The 20582-nt window shown below is 39.8% G+C and overlaps 3 protein-coding genes across 4 annotated transcripts; all 3 read right to left on the minus strand.

Moving 5' to 3' along the window:
• Positions 1-96: 96 nt before the first annotated feature.
• LOC120717013 (target of Myb protein 1-like) lies at positions 97-19459 on the minus strand. 2 transcript variants are annotated; one of them, XM_040004800.1, is made up of 15 exons: positions 19248-19453; positions 16745-16829; positions 15315-15393; positions 14868-15017; positions 13905-14039; positions 13668-13817; positions 13406-13522; positions 11746-11879; positions 11621-11663; positions 11382-11508; positions 9789-9855; positions 8702-8792; positions 8554-8613; positions 8398-8440; positions 7750-8311 (listed from the first exon to the last, which is right to left on the minus strand). In XM_040004800.1, the coding sequence occupies exons 1-15, from the start codon at positions 19318-19320 to the stop codon at positions 8166-8168; spliced, it is 1500 nt and encodes a 499-aa protein (XP_039860734.1). In that variant the 5' UTR covers positions 19321-19453; the 3' UTR covers positions 7750-8165. The 2 variants fall into 2 exon arrangements, with proteins under 2 accessions (XP_039860735.1, XP_039860734.1); XM_040004801.1 differs by lacking the exons at positions 7750-8311; positions 8554-8613 and adding an exon at positions 97-383 and having other exon boundaries at positions 8430-8440; positions 8713-8792; positions 19248-19459.
• Positions 680-5693, minus strand: get3 (guided entry of tail-anchored proteins factor 3, ATPase). Its single transcript, XM_040004802.1, has 7 exons — positions 5551-5693; positions 4499-4646; positions 3899-4047; positions 3653-3803; positions 3374-3481; positions 2235-2432; positions 680-2144 (listed from the first exon to the last, which is right to left on the minus strand). The coding sequence occupies exons 1-7, from the start codon at positions 5691-5693 to the stop codon at positions 2016-2018; spliced, it is 1026 nt and encodes a 341-aa protein (XP_039860736.1). The 3' UTR covers positions 680-2015.
• LOC120717015 (noggin-2-like) lies at positions 6101-7655 on the minus strand. The gene has a single exon (XM_040004803.1). The coding sequence runs from the start codon at positions 7469-7471 to the stop codon at positions 6467-6469; it is 1005 nt and encodes a 334-aa protein (XP_039860737.1). The 5' UTR covers positions 7472-7655; the 3' UTR covers positions 6101-6466.
• Positions 19460-20582: the final 1123 nt, after the last annotated feature.

A 20582-nucleotide genomic window follows, 5' to 3' on the forward strand; every position in this document is an offset into this window, starting at 1 on the left:
GAGCGGGGCTAGGTGATGGAACACAAGCGACAGGCCGCAGCGCCGGGGCACCAGGAGCGCACAGGACCGTGCAGTACAGTAGAAAATTATGCAACAATAGCAAGTGAACCATGGCAACGTTTCGTGTTAAGTGATACGAAAGAAAATCACCCAATTTTCCAGTTACAGATCAGTAATTACTGCGTGCTGCAGCTTAAATAACAAACATCTTAAGATACTCATACCAGCTTAAAGGAGCATTTTATGTCAAAGCTTCCTCCACTTTTCTTAAACTTAGTTGTACTGTAATAAGGAGATATCAGTGGAGTGGAGCTCCCCACCTGGATATAGTTTCTGAGACTTTTTTTTTTTTTTAAATCATGTCTCCAAAGTACCCAACACGACTTATCGACCACACTTTAAACTGAGACACTTCTTGGCGTTCATTGATACAATAGTCATTTTGTGGATGTAATTTTTCCTCCCACTTTTGTGTTCTTTTCAGTGGGAGGCTTTTATGTTGCTCCTGAACTGCTTTGTTGGAAGGTTAAATGGGGCTTCATGCTCTGTCGGAGCCGATCTGCACACTGCTCAGTTTGGTGGTCTGTGCGCACGCAAGAATTTGCTTCAGTCCCCTCCAATTAAACGATTAATTCAACTGGCACGCAGATGAAAAAGAAATGACCATGAAAGACTTTCAGCTGAGGCAAGTTTGTTTTAATCAACACTGACATTATAATTTAAGGAAAATCTATAGAAAACAGATTCTTACCAACTCAAAAACTGTCCGTGACAGAGGGGAAATGGAGCTTTTAACTGAGAGTGCACTATCCTGTCATTTATTTATGTTTCACTTGGGAAGCACCAATCAAGGCAGCCAGGAATCTGATATTCAATCAAAAGGGAAAGGATGCTTTAAATTTCCTTCACCTCACCATTCATTTAACATCTGATCAAGTGACATTCAATATGTATTTTAATTAACAAAGCGCTGAATAAGGCTACTAATATCTTTCAATGGTGTTCCCATATAGTTCTCAGTCAACAGGATGGACACAGGTCTGACAGAAACACACTGGATGAGTTTATGAGCGCTGTATAGGAACATGAACAGGGAGATCAGCAGTGCCCAACAGCTTTAGCTTCCAGCTCAAACATCACCAGTCACATCAAATAAAACTGCAACCTTCCTCCACATACCAACCAAAGCAACTACAGTGTCCTTTATGGATAGAAAACAATAAATCTGACTGATGTTCTCATTATTGTCATCTAATGATCTGATAAATGGTAAAAGACACTCAAGTTTGTTTTGTTTCAGTTTGTTTTGGTTGCAATAACAAGGCTGTAACTAAAGACCACACAGGCTGTCTTCCTGGGTTTTTTTTTAGTGTTTTCTTTTTTATTTCCCTGCCACCACCACAACCTGAATATAGAAATCTGGATGGAAAAAGTGTGATACACGAGTTTGTTTGAATTTTTAGTTGCAAATCAAATGGAAGAAGACACACAGTCACCATGAATCACACAGAATAAACAAGTCATAAACATCAACCATCTGAAAGCTGTTTTCTCCTCAAACACACAGCACTGTCACTGGAAACACTTTGTTTTCACAACTGAGGCCGGACACTGCACGGGGTGTGGGGGAGGAGGGGACGATTTTTCAATTCTTCTGTCGAGAAAAAGTTAAATGCTTAAAGTAGGAACTGCCACAGTGGATATGAAGACAAGAGAAGGTGAAGTGAGAGTAAGGCGGCACGCATATGTACCATCTTATCTCCAAAAATAATGCAGCTTCTCTATGGGTTTACTTGTGATGTCGTGGGGGGTGGGGCACCCTTCAATGCGGGCGGGTGTCTCGCTGTAACCGTGCTGTGAAGATACCGTGTTGAGGACTGAATGGATCGTCTTGAGGCTGTTGCTGCAGGATTTGAGGCTTGCTGGGGATGGAGCTCAGAGGAGGATAACTCAGACTGCAGAGCTGTGTCTGTAGAATGGGGGGAGAGGAGGCGGCCCTGCGAGGGGGCAGGACATCACTTGTTTGGGGGTTTGTAGGGTTCCAGAAGTTGCTTAGAGAACGTGTTGACCTTGTCGGCACCTCGAACTTCATGGGGCAGTAGAGGTAACTTGACTATGTGGAAATCCTCGTAAAGATCTTCCATCTGTGGGCAGAAGACAAACCACCAATAAAGTTGTGTGACTTTGAACTGTAAATATTGTAAATAAACTTTCCCATTTCTCCTGATTCATACCTGGTCTAAATATTTCGACTGAATTTTATGGCGGGCTTCACACATTTTACATGGCCTGTCTGCATCAGGGAAAACGAGCTGGTTGACAATGATGTTGTGAGTGTCGATGCGGCACTTGGCCAGTTCCTGAATCAGCCGTTCTGTCTCATAAAGTGACAGAAATTCAGCAATGCACACACAGATGAAGGTGGTCTGCTCCTGAAGGGTGAGAGGAAGGTGCGTCACAACACACATAGATAAAAAACTATTAATATGACTTCATGAAGCTCAAATTTGCTCCAAATACTGAATTCGTTATTTACATTAAATATTTTGTCTAAACAGGTAGATGAGTTCCCATCAAAGAACAAAATCAAAAGGAATAACAAAACCTAAAGCAGTCAAGTAAAACAGACTAGCTACTAGGGCTCAACAGGGGTGGAGTTACAACTTTAAAAGAAAATAATAAAAAGGTGAAACTGTTGTCGAAACTTCTTTTGTCCTAATGACAAAATAGTATAAAGAGGGCTTGATAAGAGGGATACATGCATGTGCAACAGGCCGCTGTGCACAGTGAGTCACTCCAAAAAAACTCTTGTATCCACACACACTATTGACACTCGAACCAGCTAAAGTTTCTTCTGTCATCAGATAAGACTTGTTACAGAGGGTGTGCATGTAGCTACCACAGCACCTCATTAGAACAGTATATGACTGAAGTGTAGTGTGAAAAGGCTTATTCATCGTGGGTGGGTGGAGACTACAACCATTAAAGAAATTACATCTTTAACTGACAATGATGTTGCATCTGGTTCATCTGTACAATAATGCCAAAATTAGAAAGTGGCTGAAGGAAAAAAAAAAAAAATGTCCAGGGATCATTATTATTTTTAGGCTAGACGACTGTAATTTTCTTTTATCGAGTTGTTCTAAAGGCTCTCTGAAAAGCTTTCAGTTGATCCCAAATGTAAGAGAACTAGAAAACACATTTTTATATACATAATAAAATCAGAGAGGAGTACCCTCCCTTAACCTGATTTCCACCAGACAGGGCTCTTCCCGTTAAAAGGCAGTTAATTCTACCCTCAATCATCAAATCAATAGTAAGCTATTACTATATAAATCCCAAAGTTGTATAAGAATATATAAATGTGACTTACAGGGTCTTTGAACTGCTCACTAACTGAGCGAATGACTGGCAGGGTTTCTTCAAGCTTTGAGGCCAGCTGGTCTGCGTTCATGTCACCCAGACCAAGCATATTACACATCTAGAAACAGCAAAAGAGATGGACAGTGTGAGTGAAAACAAGAGAAGAGAGAAAGAGAAAACACTGGAGAAAGAAAAAGGCCAACAAAGTGTATATATTTAATCAGAAATCATGTTTTATGTGCAGAATAATGAAAATGGTTTGAACCGATCTGCTCGTCTCAGCACCCACCTGAGAGATGAAAGGGCTAATCTGGTTCTTGATCTGCATGAGGCGGCCTAGACCTCGCTCCACGATGGTGGGAAAGTTAAGCAGTCGCAGTGTGTGACCAGTAGGGGCAGTGTCAAAGACCACCACTGAGAAGTTCATTCCCTTCACTAATCTGAGATACAGGCAAACAACAGTGGTAAGTATAACACTCACTAACTGTCCTTAAAACTTCAGACATGCTGCGAGAAAACTCAAATACAAAACTACCTCATGACCTCTGCATAGCTCATAGCCTCATCGATGCCGGGGAAGGCGCTCATCGCTTCCTGCATCATCTTCTTGCCCATGCTGAGCATATTGTCCTCCTCGAAGAACTCATCAGGCAGCTCTGCCACACCCAGGCTCGGGTCAATCTCCTGTATACACATGCCCAAATCCTAAGATCAGAACACTACAAATAGATTGCAAATGTTTTTATGCCCTCCAGTGATTGAGTTTGTTACACAGTGGTGCTTGTGAGACTCACATGTGGAACTGGCTAGCCTCATGACTCTGAAAAGATGGTGATCTCATGCACTAACTTGTTTTTTCCAAAAACGGAATGAACAAACCCTCTGTGCTTTTTAAACTCTGTCTAAACGTTAGTCTTTAATATGATGCAAAGATGAAAATGTGGATAAGAAAATCCTTGTACTGTGGATGCTTGCTCATTGTTGTTTCATAGACTTCATCAATGTTAATAATATTAATAACATGCTTCTCAGAAAAAAATATATTTGCAAACATTTGAGTTCAATTTTTAATCTCATCAAGCAGCACCTCACACTTGTAACATTTAATAGCTGTTAGGTGTACACATATACTCACCATTGCAAAGAGGTTGTCATAGCCCTTAACCTTAGTGGGTACCTTTGAGAACTTCTGGTCAAAAGCATCAGAGATGTTATGGGCAGGATCTGTGGAAATGATGAGCACACTCTCCCGAACAGCAGCCAGCTGGACAGCCAAACTACAGCTGTCAGAAGGACATGGAAAGGGGACAGGTTTGTGTTTAAAGAGCCTGTTAAGAGTATATTGTGCCCAATGTAAGCATGTAAGAAATGCTGTGCAACTGACCAACAATGAGATCCGCAATGTTTTGAATTCTTAATCCTTCATGTGCATGCATGCCGTGTAAAGCACAAAGTAAAAATCGAATCCATTTCCACTTTGTGAACATTACTTTCCCCCAGTTACTTTGATGAACGCAACTTTCGCATGCAATTATATTCCAACTGAAACACAGTAGATACGGTAACTTAAGGGATAGCATATGCGACAGTGGTTGATCTATGCGCAATGTTATCGTGGCTGCTCTGGAGTGATGTACATATTTGTTTGACACATTAGATTTTTGTTAGTTATCTTGTTTGAAATAAGTCCGCTACAGACTAGATCCACGTTCATTTGGAATCGCATTTATTCATATTTTTTCCTTCTTGTTATGACTAAAGATGTGATAATACGGGCTTGACAGCCTAACTCTGGAGTCTCCTTTAACTCTGGGTGAAGTAAAAGAACAGGTAATGTTAGCAGCAGGTTATTGATGATGGCTTATACGGTGATTACTGAAGGTGTTGAGAAAGTCGTGAATCCATGTGTCAGCTGCTAACGTTAGCTGCTGACTGCGCTTCACAGCTACCAAACTGCCCGGCGAAAGGACTCCTTACTCAAATCTAAAACATAACAGTCACTTTTCTTTGATGCTAGCGCGTCTTTAGGTAGAAATTTAACACCAGTCTAATCTCGTCGTGGGAAAATTACCCACGCAATTCATTTTCGGACAATGATCAACGTCAACTTATGGTAACGGCTAATGCTAGCCAGCCGCTCAAGCCGAGTCAGTATCCGGAGGCAATTTAGCATTTTAATCAACTTACCTACATGTCGTTTTACCAACGCCACCCTTCCCACCCACAAATATCCATTTCAAAGATTTCTGCTCGATGATATTCTTCAGAGTTGGTTCTAACGGCTCCACATCGGGCGCATCTTCAAATTCGTCTTCCACCAAAGCTGCCATCTTGTATGTGTACAGTCAGCGACGTACAGCTCAGGAGTTACGCAAAGACGTATCCACAGTTGATGCATTCACTGCTCCTCGGAGTTTTGATCCACGCAAGGTTTCACACTGCCGCAGGGTTGTACGACATTTGGTAGTTTTAATATTGAAGACACTATTAATTTTTGACAGAAGAAGACAAGGAATCACATAGGTACTGACAATTATATTTTATTCATATTATATTCATGCGCATGTGTACGTTAGAATAGTTTGCAAGGAAGTCATCTAGAAACAGGTTTATGTAGATTTTGTATTATTTAGAATGATTAGTATATATCTTCAATTAATACTGTCAAGTATGATCAATCAATCAAACACAACAGTGAGTTACCAAAAACACTTTCATTTTTAATGTTCTCTGTAAACAAAAAATGTTTGATACTGTTTGAATATGAAAGTGCAAAAATAGAGTGAAAAAGAAAAATTGGAAGAAACATGCACAATACACGAATTTCCCATAAACATGAATGTAGCACGAACTACACTAAACTCAGCGCCTTAGAAATTGCAGTTTACTGACGTAAAATATTTACTTAAATATTTATTAAGCCAGTTTGTACTAAAAATGTTGAAAGTTTAGAGCAGAGAAAATGAAAGAGCAGGTAGCGGCATCGTCTTAGTAATTAAAAGTAGCCATGTTCGATCATTTCAACTATAACACTGAAAATCAACAAAATAATAAAAAACACAGTGTGCACAGAAAAAAAGCCGGTCTGCAGTGATAAAAACATTCATTTACATGAACACATGCATGCAGTCACCACAGGATAAGGCACTTGTCTCCATAAACATCTTTTCCTTGCTTCACCTGTCCCCATCTGAGCACTGCCATCAGAGTTTTCACCTCTCAATTTTCTGGAGCGATCATCTCCATCTCTGACTTCAATGCAGTGCCAAGCCAGAATCTTTATGTGTGTTGTTTGAGCTCGCACGCAGTTCATCCCAGTGGGAAAGGAGCAACTTTGCCCTCCATCTGGCCCTTCACAGTCAGTCTGCCGCAGCCACCGTGGCCAGAAGGTTGGGCCCAGATCGACCCACTGGTGCTGTAATTTGCATGTTGCTGAGCGCACCAGCCATCCTCTGACTGAATTGGCAGCATCTGATGGCAGAGAACTGAGGTCCAGTTCTGCAGCCTCCTTCTCTAGTTTCTGCTGATATTTTGCTGAAGCCTTTCTCAGTTCTGGAGACACACGCAGGTTAAATTTCTCTTTGAAGGTGGTAAGGGTGGGCTGACTTCCTTTGGGGGACTCAAAAGGGTGATCTACGGACATCCAAAACGGGTCAAACGAGGATCCCAGAAGACGCAGGAGGCGAGAAGGCTGGCGATGTCTGACTTTGGGCATGTAGTGGTAGTCGTCAGCATTTGTGATGAGGGTGTATGGACGGATTGGCTGTGAGAAGGATGGGAGACTGGCTCCCAGCTGAAGAAATGGTGAATCCCAGCCTGTGCCATCCTGGTCTTGAGCAACAGTCACATTTGGATGCTGATTTTGAGTTGAAATGTTGGAAATAAAGGCCAGAGATGCATCCAGGAGAAAAGATAGGAAAATCCAGCAGAGACAAATGGCAAACTGCCCACACATGGTCTTCAGATCTGGACTGTAGCTCAAAGAATGAAAAATTGCTCTTTTAGTTTTTCCCTTCAGTCCTTTAGTTATGCTTTCAGTTGGTGCTAGGTGCTTCAGGGACTCTGTGTACCCAACACCAGACATCCTTGGGCTCTTAAACAACAACATACTGAATTCAGTGTCTTATCACACAAGCAGCGCTCTATTGAGTATGGCACACTTGAGTTCCCAAGACTCTGATATTTTGGCTAACTTACAATCTGAATATAAGACAACTATGCTGAAATTTGGTTTAATGCAAGGTGTCACGTACCAAAATTTCCACACTTCACACTTTTGCAAAGTGCCAACTTTAAATGGGTTATCAATGAAATATTCATTGGATAAAGTTGGTGTGTAAATCATTGGACTAAGGAGTAAAATATTTTAAAAAGAGACCACGTGAAAAATGTTCATGGGGCAAATGCCCCATTTATTTTCATCTACACAAAATCAGCATTATGGATCAAAGGCACATTTGGTGTAATATCAAGTATATTTTCTGCATCATACTAAACATCCAGTTTACTCCCATGTTATAATATTACATATAAATACAGTCACATAAAATTGTATATACGCACATACAGATAACAAACAGCAGAATTAACAGAAATACAGCATTTATGAAACAAGCTGATTGATTAGCAGTTCTGTAGTGTCAGGTTTCATCTGTGTGTGTGTGTGTGTGTGTGTGTGTGTGTGTGTGTCTGTCCTTTAGAAAAAACCCGACCTGGCACACTATACGTGTGAATGTAACCATATTTCAGTTTGTGATACTCCTGTGTTGACCTCCATCCTGTCGTCTTGCTTATTCACACTCTCAGAGTGAGAACAGATGATCATGTGTGCTATCCTGTTGCTGGCTAGATTGTGGTGGCCGTCTGGGTGTGGAAGATGGCACATTGAGAATCGTCTGGCTGCTGTAGTCTGCTGCCTTCGCCCGATCCTCCAGGAACTTATCAAACTCTGAAATGGTGACACGTATAATTTAATATTTGTGTGTGTCTGAAAATATTATCATTACTCAAAAGAAGCGACAGGACCAGACATACCTTCACTGGAAACTCCCTCGCAAACTGAAGACTGCTCTTCCGGCTTTTTCGTAGACAAAGAATAAAGATTATGTCATGCTATTATCACCCTGATCTATCTATCTATCTATCTATCTATCTATCTATCTATCTATCCACACACATGTGTTCTCTTACCACATCAGAAGATAACCATTTGTCAATATCATTCTGCATAGAGTTTGTCGCTGGCGGAATCTAAAAGAAATTAAATGACCCGGAGTTTTATTTATTTGTAATATTAAAACAGGGATATTACTCCAAACAAAATCCAGCTGCATCTTACTGTTGCTGTACTCCCTCCTCCTGTGACCTGCAGCCTGGTATCAAGAGCTCCAGCCAGGCCCTCTACAGCTCCTGGATCTTCATACCTAACACTGAACACACACAACCACACACAGATCAGGCATATACAGCACATAAAAACACTCAGACACTTTGTTAGGTACACCTGTTCAACTGCTCGTTATTGTAAATGTCTAATCAGCCAATCACAGAGCAGCAACTCACTGCATTTACGCGCGTAGACAAGTAGGCTGAAGTTCAAACCAAGCATCAGAACGGTGGAGAAAGGGGACAAGTGGCCCCTGGGCCGCGAGTTTGAAACCCTTGACTTAGAGCAGGGATGGGCAATTCCAGGCCTCGAGGGCCGGTGTCCTGCAGGTTTTAGATAACACTCTGGGTCAGCACACCTGAATCAAATGATTAGTCCATCACCAGGCTTCTGGAGAACTGCGAGACATGTTGAGGAGGTCATTTAGCCATTTGAATCAGCTGTCCTGGATCAAGGACACATCTAAAACCTGCAGGACACCTGCCCTCGAGGCCTGGAGTTGCCCACCCCTGCTCTAAGTCAAGGGTTTCAAACTCGCGGCCCAGGGGCCACTTGTGGCCCACGTCACCCCAGAGTTTTTGTCTTGCTCGTATCATTTTATTTTGTTGTATTTATCCGCGACACCTTGAAGGCCGGTCCGTGAAGATATTGTGTGACATTAAACTGGTCCGTGGTGCAAAAAAGGTTGGGGACTGCTGCTCTAAATCATTTACTAGTTGTTAAATATAAATGGTGATGACAAGGTCGCTTGGATTCCTTATTGGAAAGGTCTTTGTTAAAGGCTCTGTGTTTCTAATAAAGCGTATTTGCTTACAACTGTCCAAAATTCAAAACTTAGCTTAATGTTAAGAAATGAAACACAGCTCTGATAGGAAAATTGTAATTGTCAGGGCCTTAAGGTATTGTTTTGATAAATATAAATGTGATTCATTATCTAGAACATTAATAAATCGACTTGTTATCAGTGGCATGCAGATCCCTAACATATAAAACGCATAGATGATATCATTTATATCCATCATAAGTAAGTAACACTCACCTTTTCCTCTGGTCAGCCAGAGAGCTGCCTCTGGTTTGGGCAAACATGTCAAATTCCTCCTCTTCATCTGCAATGCAGAAGTCCTCATTTTATTTACTTTGTTATCTAATTGCTGTTAATTAAAATTGTGGTATAACTTTAGAGAAAAACAAAATTGTATTAAATTTGACCATGTTTTCAAAAACATATATTTAAAATGTTAAGCAGAAGTAGCATAGAAGTTACAGCAGTTACAGAAGAAAAGTTCCTATAACCATTGTTGTTGCCATTCATCACATGAGGTGACACCGGTCAACATGGAGCTTATGCATTTTTAAACATTCCCTGCCCATGTGACGTTCAGACACAGCATCCTGTTTTTACCAATCATAAGACAAATGCTACGGCTGAATAATCAATTTTGCTCAAGGAGCACAATTACCCAGAGGCTTCTATAGAGCTGCTGTTAAAAGATCTGCTCGGAAACTGTAAACACTAAAAAAGGTGATTCAGCACTTCCTGTATTACTTCTATTCAATATTTTCTCCTTTTCTTTATGAAAGGAAAGGAGATAATGCCCTCCCAAAATTCTTTCAGCGACACACTATCAAACAGTTCCCCAAAACAATAACAATGCAGATTATTATGCAGAATATTATGTAAGTGTTCATTGTTAGGATGTTTATCATTTCATATCATAACCTGATGATATGTTATGAAACTTCACCAACAGGCTATGTTTAACCCACAGGAAGTAAGATCTGCTTCTTATGAAGTTAACGCCTTGCCTAAGGAACACAAATTTATATACACTATTTAAAAGGAAGCTCTTTGAATTAAGATCCTAAAACTAATTGTAATCATGATCACAGGGATTTTCAGATTTGCAATATTTTAGTTTGCATTAATTATGTTCATTGCTTTCTTCTGAGCTTGGGGAAAAAACAACTGGAGTACTTTAAGTTTCATAAAGAGGTTCCACCTTTCACCTACTCCAACCCATCACTTTTCACATCAACTCAGTGGATAGAAACATAGAGGAGCTATCTCAACAAGACAAGGCTCAGCTGTACATCTGCATCTAAAGGATAAAGGTCACTTTTTCAAAGATGCCAATGTTTACATTTGGACCAAGAAGACAGATGGTTTGAAAGAGGAGCAAAAGACGCCCTCTATGTCCACTGTGAACGAGCATGGGGTGGTTTATGACACCAACTGTCACCCACTTACAATAAAATCATGAAATCCCTTCCCAGATGGCTCAACTTCCATGCACGTCTTGTGTCAGGTGACGTCAATAGACCACATGATAGCGTAAGGCAACGTCTCACAATGGTTTCACCCGAAACCTCCGGTGATAATGACCCACGCCTTTTTTCACACCTTGGTTCATGTGATAATGATTGATAGTGGGTTAACGACCCTCCTACGGGACAACCCCAACTAGGATATCAATACCTGGGACTCTCCACCTCCACCTCAGTTTTATTACTGAAGAAGCGTCTTGGATGAGTGGTTGTTTTCCCAACAACTTCAAAGAAACGTGATGAGGAAAAGACAGTGTTTTTTGAACTGAACCGGAAAGAAGCTCAAAGTTACTCAAAGTTTACTGACTGTGATTGGCTGATTGCTGCTGATTGGTACTGGTGCTGGCGGCTGGTTGGCTGGTTGTTGAAATGACAGCTGGTTGTCTGACAGTGGAAGGCTCAGAACTGAGGTTGATAAGGTTTGTTGAAGAGCTCTGAAAAGTGGGTGAGAGCTTATACTCATTGCTTAAATGACAGTTTACTATTTTCAGACACACGGTGCAGCACGCGTCATGTTAAAGAAAGTTAAACAAGAGGATCTTTTACCTGTTGTGTATTAGCAATCTGTGCCTTGTTCAATCTGTCAAACCTAAAAAACAATGCAGCACACTTTTGAGCACACTGTGGTTGTATCCCAACACTGCCTTACAAATAAAATCTGAAACATGCACCTCTCATAGCGAATGAAGGCGTTGTTGAGGTCATCATTGACCACGAGCAGCTCTTCAATAAATCCTTCATCCAGCAGCTGAGGGATGAGCTCCACCACCCGAGTCTGCATGCTCTTACAGACAGAGAACAGCTGCTGCTTGGACAGAGGAGGAAAGAAAAATCAAATTATTTTGTCCCCAAATGACGGAGTGATTTTAAATAGATAATTTTCAGTCAGTGGTATTATTCTGCTACATCAAAAATTACTTTCATGTTTTGTTTTCATCCTGATTTTAATCCATTGACAACAACACGAGTCATGCTCTAAACTTAGATAACACTAAAGGCAACGGTTTTACAGGCGGCATGAGACATCAAAGCAAACGTGCATTTCAGTAAAAACAAAATAATAAAGCTAAACATTAATTTAGATTCAGACTGGTGACGTTAAAGGATGGAAAACAATCACTCTAAAACCTGAAACACCTCTGAAACCTTTCAGTCAGTGTTGGTAATCTAATGTGGTCTCGTCACAACAGAAACTAAACTATGTGAAATAATATACAAAAACATTTTATGTTTGTCTTTTTTCACAAATAATGTCTTACAGTGGATAGGACTGATTGAAATGTGGATACTGTTATCTGTGACCTAAAAGTAAATGTAGAAAAGGGGCATAAAAGTGGGGAGCTCCAACACCTCCCCGGCCACTCAACACACACTTGACTGCCTCTTGGAGGAACACCCAGTTCATCATCACCATAAGCTTTTGAGTAGTGCAACTGCCTTTCAGCAATTAGCAATATCACCAGAGTCTATAATGCGGGGGTCATGGTGCCCAGGTCCATGCCTTTGTCCCCCACACATTTCAAAATGCATCCAACCTCAAAGCCAATCTCTGTGGGCCCATTTGAGCTGTGAATGGCTGGGCCCCACGGCTTAAGGCTGGGCCACTGGACACTCAGCAGTAAGCTTCCCATCCAATTTGGCTCAAGGAGTGGCCAAAGTGATAGCTCAGTAGGCAGAGTGGTGGCCCCATGATCGGAAGGTCGGGGGTTTGGATTCCCCGAGGTACCCCCGAGCAAGGTACTGTCCCTACACACTGCTCCCCGGGCGCTAGATTGGTGGCTGCCCACTGCTTCACTGAGTGAATGGGTTAAACACAGAGAGGAATTTCCCCACAGGAATCAATAAAGTATACATCATTACAACGTTAAAGTGGTGGAGCTCAGAAGTTATGCTCCTAGGATCACAGTAGCAGAGAAACCCCTCAACCACATTAAGGTGACAATTCTTTGTGTCAAAAAGGAATTGTGTGGTTCAGCATATGATAAGGATGCTTCCTGAACACTCTCCTTTAGAGGCTTTTCAGTCTCACCCAGGTAGTGCAGACTGAGAACTTATTCCCAGCAGGGACTTGAAAATGTTCCTAAGGAATAGGATATTTTGCAATTTCCTTCTTAGCTTTTTGACACTGCAATTCCACTTTGGATAAGTGGCTGAAAATAAATGGATGGATGAAATACCACAAATGTACAACAATAGAACATTGTAAGGAAACTATATGGTGCATTGATTTTAGAACACAATTTAGGTCCTTAAACTGGCAACAGCAAATACACTATATTCACAGTCCACAGCTCCTAAAGGCACTTCTGACACACACACACACACACAGACCTGTAGCAGCTGTGTATCATCTGGCTGGCTCTGTCCAGGGAGTAGCTCATTTAGCATTTCAGACATCACTTTGAGATTTCCTCTCACCAAATCGAGCTCACTTCGCAGCTTCTGCTCCTAGATTAGAGAAAAATACAAAAAGCAGTCAAACACTGCTAGAAAGGCCACAGTGATGCATTAATGTTACATGAAAATAAGATAAGCCATTTTCAGATACAGAAACAGTCTATATACAATGAGAGGTATTTTTGGTCAGTGGAACCTGTTCTGCAGTAAGTGAGACTGGTCCTTCACTGGGCTGAAATGAAGGTGATGTATTCTGACTGGAAATACTTGAAGCAGCTTCCAGTTGTGACTCATTTGTAGGAGCAGTGACAGGGGGCATCTCAGCGGTTCCATTTTCTGGGGTGCTCTGCAAGATTTGCCAGAGAGGTACGGTACAATAACTATCCAAACATTCAAGTGGTCTTTTGTTTTTTTCACTGGAAGATAGTCTCACCCTATTTGGTGTGTGGATGGGGGACAGAGCATCCAGGTCTGTCATGGGGAACTCCAGACCTCGTCTTCTTAGGTCATCGTATACATGTACCACCCCCGCCAGGGAGGAAGAGCTTCGAAATGCATCAGCCCATGACTGAAGATGAAAGAGAGCATGTAACAGATTGTAAAGAGATGACTGACCCCTAAATCTGCATCCAGTGGCACATAGAACAACACATAAAAGGCAACATGCAGAGAACAGAAGTGTACTGTCCTACAGCATTTTTAAGCATAAGATGTTAATGTTAGCGGTCTTTGTTTATGATTACCCACAAGAACTCTGACCATGTAGCAGAGGAATGTACATATCAATGTAGACACCTGGATTGTGAGCATTAAAAATAACACTGTTGCACATTTCCATAGACATAACAGAGTCTGTGAGACTGATTCCAGCCTCACAATGTAAATAAAAAAAGTGATTCTGTTAGGTTGTCTAATTTGAATTGACTAATAAATTAAACAGTGGCAATTGATTTTTTTTATACAAATCATCTTAAGCTAAAGCTCTAGTGCCAGGATGTCAAACTCATTTTACATCGAGGACCACATACAGCCCATTTTGATCTTGAGTAATACCCTCTGTAATATCTTTGATATTTATAATTGAGCGATTTGTATATAATAGTGCTATTCCTTAAAATTTTAAACTTTGCAATATATTGTATTATTTAATTAGTTCAGTCTGTTGGGATTATTAAAGTATCCTGATTCTGATTAAATACTTTGGTGTAGTATAAGTGGTTGTGGGGGTGTTGGGGTTGTAAAGCTTCAAAAAAGTCAAAAAATTGATGCCCTCCTTTAAATTTTCCAAAGCCATCCAGCAGGCCGGATTTGAGTCTTTGCTGGGCCGATTCTGCCCCCCAGGCTGTAGGGTTTGACACCGCTGCACTTGTGCACAAACACTCGGTCATGTACATACCTGTATGAGGCTGAGGACCCTGTCATGGAGGATAGTGGGTGGGTTATTTTTGGGCAGAATAGAACGAACCAAAACCCCCTCAACAAACTCCTGTGAGGCAACCAAAACGTGGAAACGATGGCCACAGTTCTTCACACACGTCTCCAGAACCTATATGAGAGTGAAAAAAAATCAACACAACACGTAACATATAAAAAAATATGTGATTTTAGCTGCACCAAAATGAAAGTCTATCTCTCTCTAGCATGACGTCAATGGGTTAACTAAGACCCGAGTTAACTGAGCTACTTGCACAAGTAAACACAGAAATCATCTCCTCTTGGATAACAGCCAACCAGGACAAAGATCATTTTGACCTGCAAAATATTCCTCTCACATCTGACAGGCCATGACAGAACAAATAACACAAAAAGAAAAACATACAATCTTTGACAGACAATTACTCACAGTGAGAGCAAACATAATCTCTCTGAAGTTCTTGTTTCCTACTATTCTCTTCTTAATGGCTTTAACTGCATCTCTCGGCCTGGGAAAAAGCATCACATGATGTTTGTTTACTTATCCATACTAAAGTTTAAAAATTAAAATATGCAACATAAGTCATTAACAAAAGACTGTAGATTATTAAATTAAAAATGGGTTTTCTCTGGCAAAACTATATATAACAACTTATTTTGTAATGGAGAATTTAGATATTTTCTTTTGCTGCTTTAACCTGTTTTTTTCAACATGCTAGTGTTTACTTCTCCACAGTTTATCTAGTGGACATAACTATATATATAGTTATTTATAGTGGACAAATAACTAAATATATGAAATAAGTACATGTTTGAAAATTATTTGCATATTTATGCATAATTTCACAGTTTCATGGTCATATCTGTTAGCTAATTTTTTAATCTGTAAATTGTAAATCTTCAGTTCAGTCGCACTTACAGTAATTGAAGTGTGTACTTCCATTGGCATGGTGAAAATTGATTTTTTTTCTGACTATCTGCTACCACAAGTATTTATGCAGTGACAAAAACCTTTAACACTGACAACATAAAATGTTAAAATCTTTCCTCCTTTAAAATCTCACGAAAGCTTTAAAACGTGTTTTGGGTGTGCCCCGCCTCATGCCACATGACAGCTGGGATGAGCTCAACAATACCCCATTAGCCTTTTACAGCTGAGGGGTAAAAACTAGCAAAACAAAAAATATAACTGTCTTAACTGGGACAGGTAACCTACACTTTTAACCCTATTAATCTGTTCTGTCTCTTCTGAATTAACTACTTTCAATTCCGTTTCATTAATTTTATTTCTATGGCCCAGTCTTCTTAAGGTGTTTGATATTGGAAGGTAAAGAGCCTATAATACAACAATTAAACTATCCACCGTGAGTACCTCATGACAGTGGGGAGGAAAAAGTCCCTTACAACAGGAAACCTTCAGAAAAACATGTGTCAAGAGAGGCTTTCTCAGCAGAAAACATGCGTAATTAACTAGAAGACAGTGTTAGACGTAAGTAGGTCAATGGTGACAACCAGCACCGAAAGTAGCAACAAACCCATAAAGGAAGTGACACAGTGATGCAAAAGCAAAACATGGAAACATGCTTACATAACTTGCCTTAGCTATTTATCTCTTAAAGTTATTAAAAAACAAATTTAAACTTTTTATTAGTTTGTGTCATTTATTATTACTAATACTATTATAGACAAAGCTAAAATGTTATATAGTGAGCATGTGTAATAACAAGTTTGACTTCGATGTGACTTGTGCAGAGAAAACAAGAAATAAGGAATTAATAGAACAACTGTTGTCTCTTCCTGCATGTGTGCTTCACTGACAGACCAAAAACACCCCAACACAACAAACAACATCATCCCTACCCTTCGTCTGTCTCATTGATGATGTCACAGATCTCCATGTTGAGCCCCCAGTCTTCCGACTGTAGCGATCCATTGGTCGCTTGCTCTGTCAAAAGTAAGGGAATGAGATCAAACTACATTTAATATGATAATACTGAAATTGGAATATCTGAAAATCAGAGTAAACAGAAGACTTCCCCCTTCTTTCATGACATCGACATAACACAACACATTTAAGGGTTCAATATTTCTGTTTTACAGACCAGACTTGAAGGTCTACTTATCATAATGCAAAAGACAAAAATGTGAACCAATGATCTATTTCTACAAAAGAAAGGTCACCATGTGATCATTTTATGCTCTGCTTTCACGAGGAGGGTTTAAAAAAAGATTATCAGTTACAATGGGAAACAGCTTACACATTTGCATACCGTAGTGTTCATTATGCTAGGAATTAAATAGCAACAGCACAGATTAAACCAGGGTTAACTGATTTTTTATGTTTTGGGAAACATACAGTAAAATCGATATCGTTTAAGCAGACTAATACCTTATTAACACACTTATTAACACTTCATAAATACACATGCTAAATATACCTCTGTGTCTACCAGGTCGTTACCAAGTGTGTGTCTGTCTGCTGTTTAGTGCTGACTAGGTTGAGTTGGTTTTGGAGCTTTTAGTAGAAAAAAAAGGCAAAAAAGTGAAGATGTGACAGATAAAATCCTACATGAGACACTATGTGCATGCCACAGACACATCCCATTCACTGTTCACATAAAATTACTGATTAGTACCGTTTATTAAGGACAGTAATAGTTACAGAATGAATAAAAATATGGAACTTCATGAGAACACTAAAAAAAGCACAGCTAAAAGCTGCACAGAGATATGAGAACTTTTTGTCTGTTTTAAAAATAACCCCTGACAGCTTATTTAGTTATGCTTCTCTAACTAACTCTTTGCCTTCTCAAGCCGTTAACGAAGACAACACTGGTGAGAACCTCAAAATATGTAACTGCTTTCAGATAAAAATCCTCAGTGTAATGTTGCCTGACTAGACTTCATTAATGTAGTTGAGCTACACATGATTCTTAAAAGTCAGACATGCATGACAGTCAGTTTTACAACACGGGCAGGAGTCTTGCCAAAACACGTATCCGCCCATCCAGCTACCCATTATAAGACAGCTAAACGTCAGGGTTTATAATTCAAATAAATTAATTTAACTCTAAGGTAAACAGCTGCCACATGCATATTAAAGCTGGTTAACCACAAGACACAAAAGTAGCCTGAAAAAAAGACATTACATCCACTGAAGACATCCTCATCAGTGGATGTAATGATGCAAACACGAGAGAGCTGTGCGTTTGTTTGTGTGTTGACTAAGCAGGTGGAGCATTAAATATGAAAAGTGAAGAATAGTTCTTACAAAGCAATACTCAATGTCTGACAGACTGACCACTTTAAATTCCAGGGTAAGATAAAAAAAAAATGTTGTGTTTTCTTTAAAGGAATTTTTCCTATAAATTGACAGAAAAATTAAAATATGGGTCATATTCTTTTACCAAAAGGTCCCACCCTTTTTTAACCCAACAAAAAACTTAAAATATAATAACACTTTCTTGATAAACGTTTCAGTAACTCATTATTTGTAGCATTGAGCTGATTAGAAAGGTTTCCCCTAAAATCCTGCATCCTCCAAACTATTTTGCAATCAAAGCCTGCTTTTTTTCCCCACTCCACCCTACACGGGCTCTTCATAAGTCTCTAAATCTCCTTCATTCCTTTCCAACACTCCCCACACTCCCCAATCCCATTTACTCCATTTCCCTCCTCACCCCTTCCCTCCCACTCTCTTTCCCCAGCTCCCTTCCACTTCATGTGACTGTCAGCTGATTCTGCTCTCATTTGCCTCAGAAGTAGCTGACATTTATGTGTGAGAAAGTGAGTGGAGGAGATAAGAGGAAGGAAGGCATGATATGGGTGTGTGACATTTTCTTAATACCGATGACTGTCCTGATGTTACACATCTTTGCAGGCATCTGCACTTGCAGTGGATTGTGGGAGCTTTTAGTGGCTGGATAAAGAGAACTATCCCGGTGCCATTACGAGCAAATGGCAGATGCTTCATAAGATGTGTGACGGCACACACTTGTTGACACTTAGGCATAGTGTGAAACTGTAACACATCAGTGATTAAGGAAGTGAGAAGGAACGCCAAGCGGCTTCCGGATTCACCAAATAAATTGCCACTCAATTTATATCGACCAATCACGTGGAAGAATCAAGGGAATTAATCCCGCCTCTCCTGCGTCATTGACTGTAAAAACTATCTTATTTTTCCTGGCAAATTTGGAGTTGATTAATAAATAGAATAAAATGCGAAAACCGGAAGTAAATAGGTTTGTCGCCACTGTCACGTGTTAGCGGAGCTTTTAAAAGCAAAACGGAAAATATACAAATGGAAGCAAACTGAACCGACTTGAACACAACTCAGCGGTTTTAAAAAGCAGCTGCTTACCGATTCTCTGTCCGACCGGCGTTGAAAATGGGTTTCCTATGAGAAACTCCATTTTCTCCCCGAGTGAAAACATCCTCGAAAATTACAGGCGTCCGCTGCCGAAGTGAATCAGTTTGCTTGTTGTGTTTGCTTTTGCTTTAAGTGTCAGCCGCTGGCTCTGAGGCGCACTCGCTCGTGGGGTCACGTGAAAACGCACGCAGCCAGGAAACAGCATCAGCGTACAGACCGACGGCTGAAGCTTCTTCACACCTCAAACACTTTCCTAAGTGAGGAAAAAGTGTAGACTTTAATCATTTAAGTAGAAGTTCAGATATTCGTGTTAAAAATACACTGGTGAAAGATGGTAAAAGTACCGATTACTCAAAAAAGTTCAGGCTCTGGCATTTCTTATCAGCTATTTTTGTTCAGTGCTAACTGAACGTCATGTATATATATATATATATATATATATATATATATATATATATATATATATATATATATATATATATATATATATATAAAATCATCATAATAATCATTTCTTTTTTTGAGCTCCAGCAGATTTTCTTTGTGGACTTACACAGCTGATTTCAACAAAATGTAACCCAATATTTCACAAGCTGTCTTGGCTAATTTCCATTCCCTTCGCTGACAGCGTACTGTTGTTTATTCTGTCTTTATGTTAGACAATATAAAGTTGGTAGAAGAATGAATCTAAGCATAATATTGTCAACTTAAATTCAAAATAATTTCTGCTACAACTGATGTAAACCAACATTAACCATTCACAGTTACTTACTGCATATTTACCACAGTACAGCAAACTAATCTGTTTATTCTGAACTAAACTGCAGAGTATTTTCATTCAACCTTTAAATACTTAAGTTAGTATACCTTAGTCACTAACAGTTTGTTTAACAATGTGAACAAAAATAACAGATATGATATATATCTAATATAACATACACACCCAATACCTGATTAAAAATTAGGAAATTACATGTAAGCTTTAAATTTCCAGTTTATCAAATGCCAATGGGCAGACATTACCTTTAACTATAGCTGCTCTTCTTCCTCTCCGACCCTGTCTTTCTTATATCTTTCCCCTTCTCTGAGTGACCTTATCTCTCATTCTGGGAAATACAACAGCTGTACATTTAGAAAGCAGACACAGTGTGTGACAAACTCCATAAAAAGTTTGTGTGATATTTGCTGATGTTTGTTGAGCCGTAGAAAACACCGACATTTGTGTTAAAATGTAGGAAATAAAAGTAATAACTTGTCAGAAAAATAAATACTCAAGTAAAGGCAGATACCTGTAAAAGTACAGTAACAAAGTATTTAATTGTAATT

The sequence above is a fragment of the Simochromis diagramma genome, unplaced genomic scaffold (genome assembly GCF_900408965.1).
Source record: "Simochromis diagramma unplaced genomic scaffold, fSimDia1.1 OVJJ01000487.1, whole genome shotgun sequence".
Lineage (NCBI taxonomy): Eukaryota > Metazoa > Chordata > Actinopteri > Cichliformes > Cichlidae > Simochromis > Simochromis diagramma.

Bases quoted from the DNA above. Each gene is read 5' to 3' on its own strand.
- get3 (XM_040004802.1), bottom strand. From the start codon at position 5,693: ATGGCAGCTTTGGTGGAAGACGAATTTGAAGATGCGCCCGATGTGGAG. The intron at 3,804-3,898 runs GTAGTTTTGTAT...CCTGTATCTCAG, and splicing joins AGCTATGCAGAGGTCATGAG to ATTAGTGAAGGGAATGAACT. The intron at 3,482-3,652 runs GTGGGTGCTGAG...TGCTGTTTCTAG, and splicing joins TTAGCCCTTTCATCTCTCAG to ATGTGTAATATGCTTGGTCT.
- LOC120717015 (XM_040004803.1), bottom strand. From the start codon at position 7,471: ATGTTGTTGTTTAAGAGCCCAAGGATGTCTGGTGTTGGGTACACAGAG.
- LOC120717013 (XM_040004800.1), bottom strand. From the start codon at position 19,320: ATGTTTTCACTCGGGGAGAAAATGGAGTTTCTCATAGGAAACCCATTT. The intron at 11,509-11,620 runs GTAAAAGATCCT...CCCACTTTTCAG, and splicing joins AGATTGCTAATACACAACAG to AGCTCTTCAACAAACCTTAT. The intron at 8,312-8,397 runs GTATGTCTGGTC...TCACCATTTCAG, and splicing joins CGAGGGAGTTTCCAGTGAAG to AGTTTGATAAGTTCCTGGAG.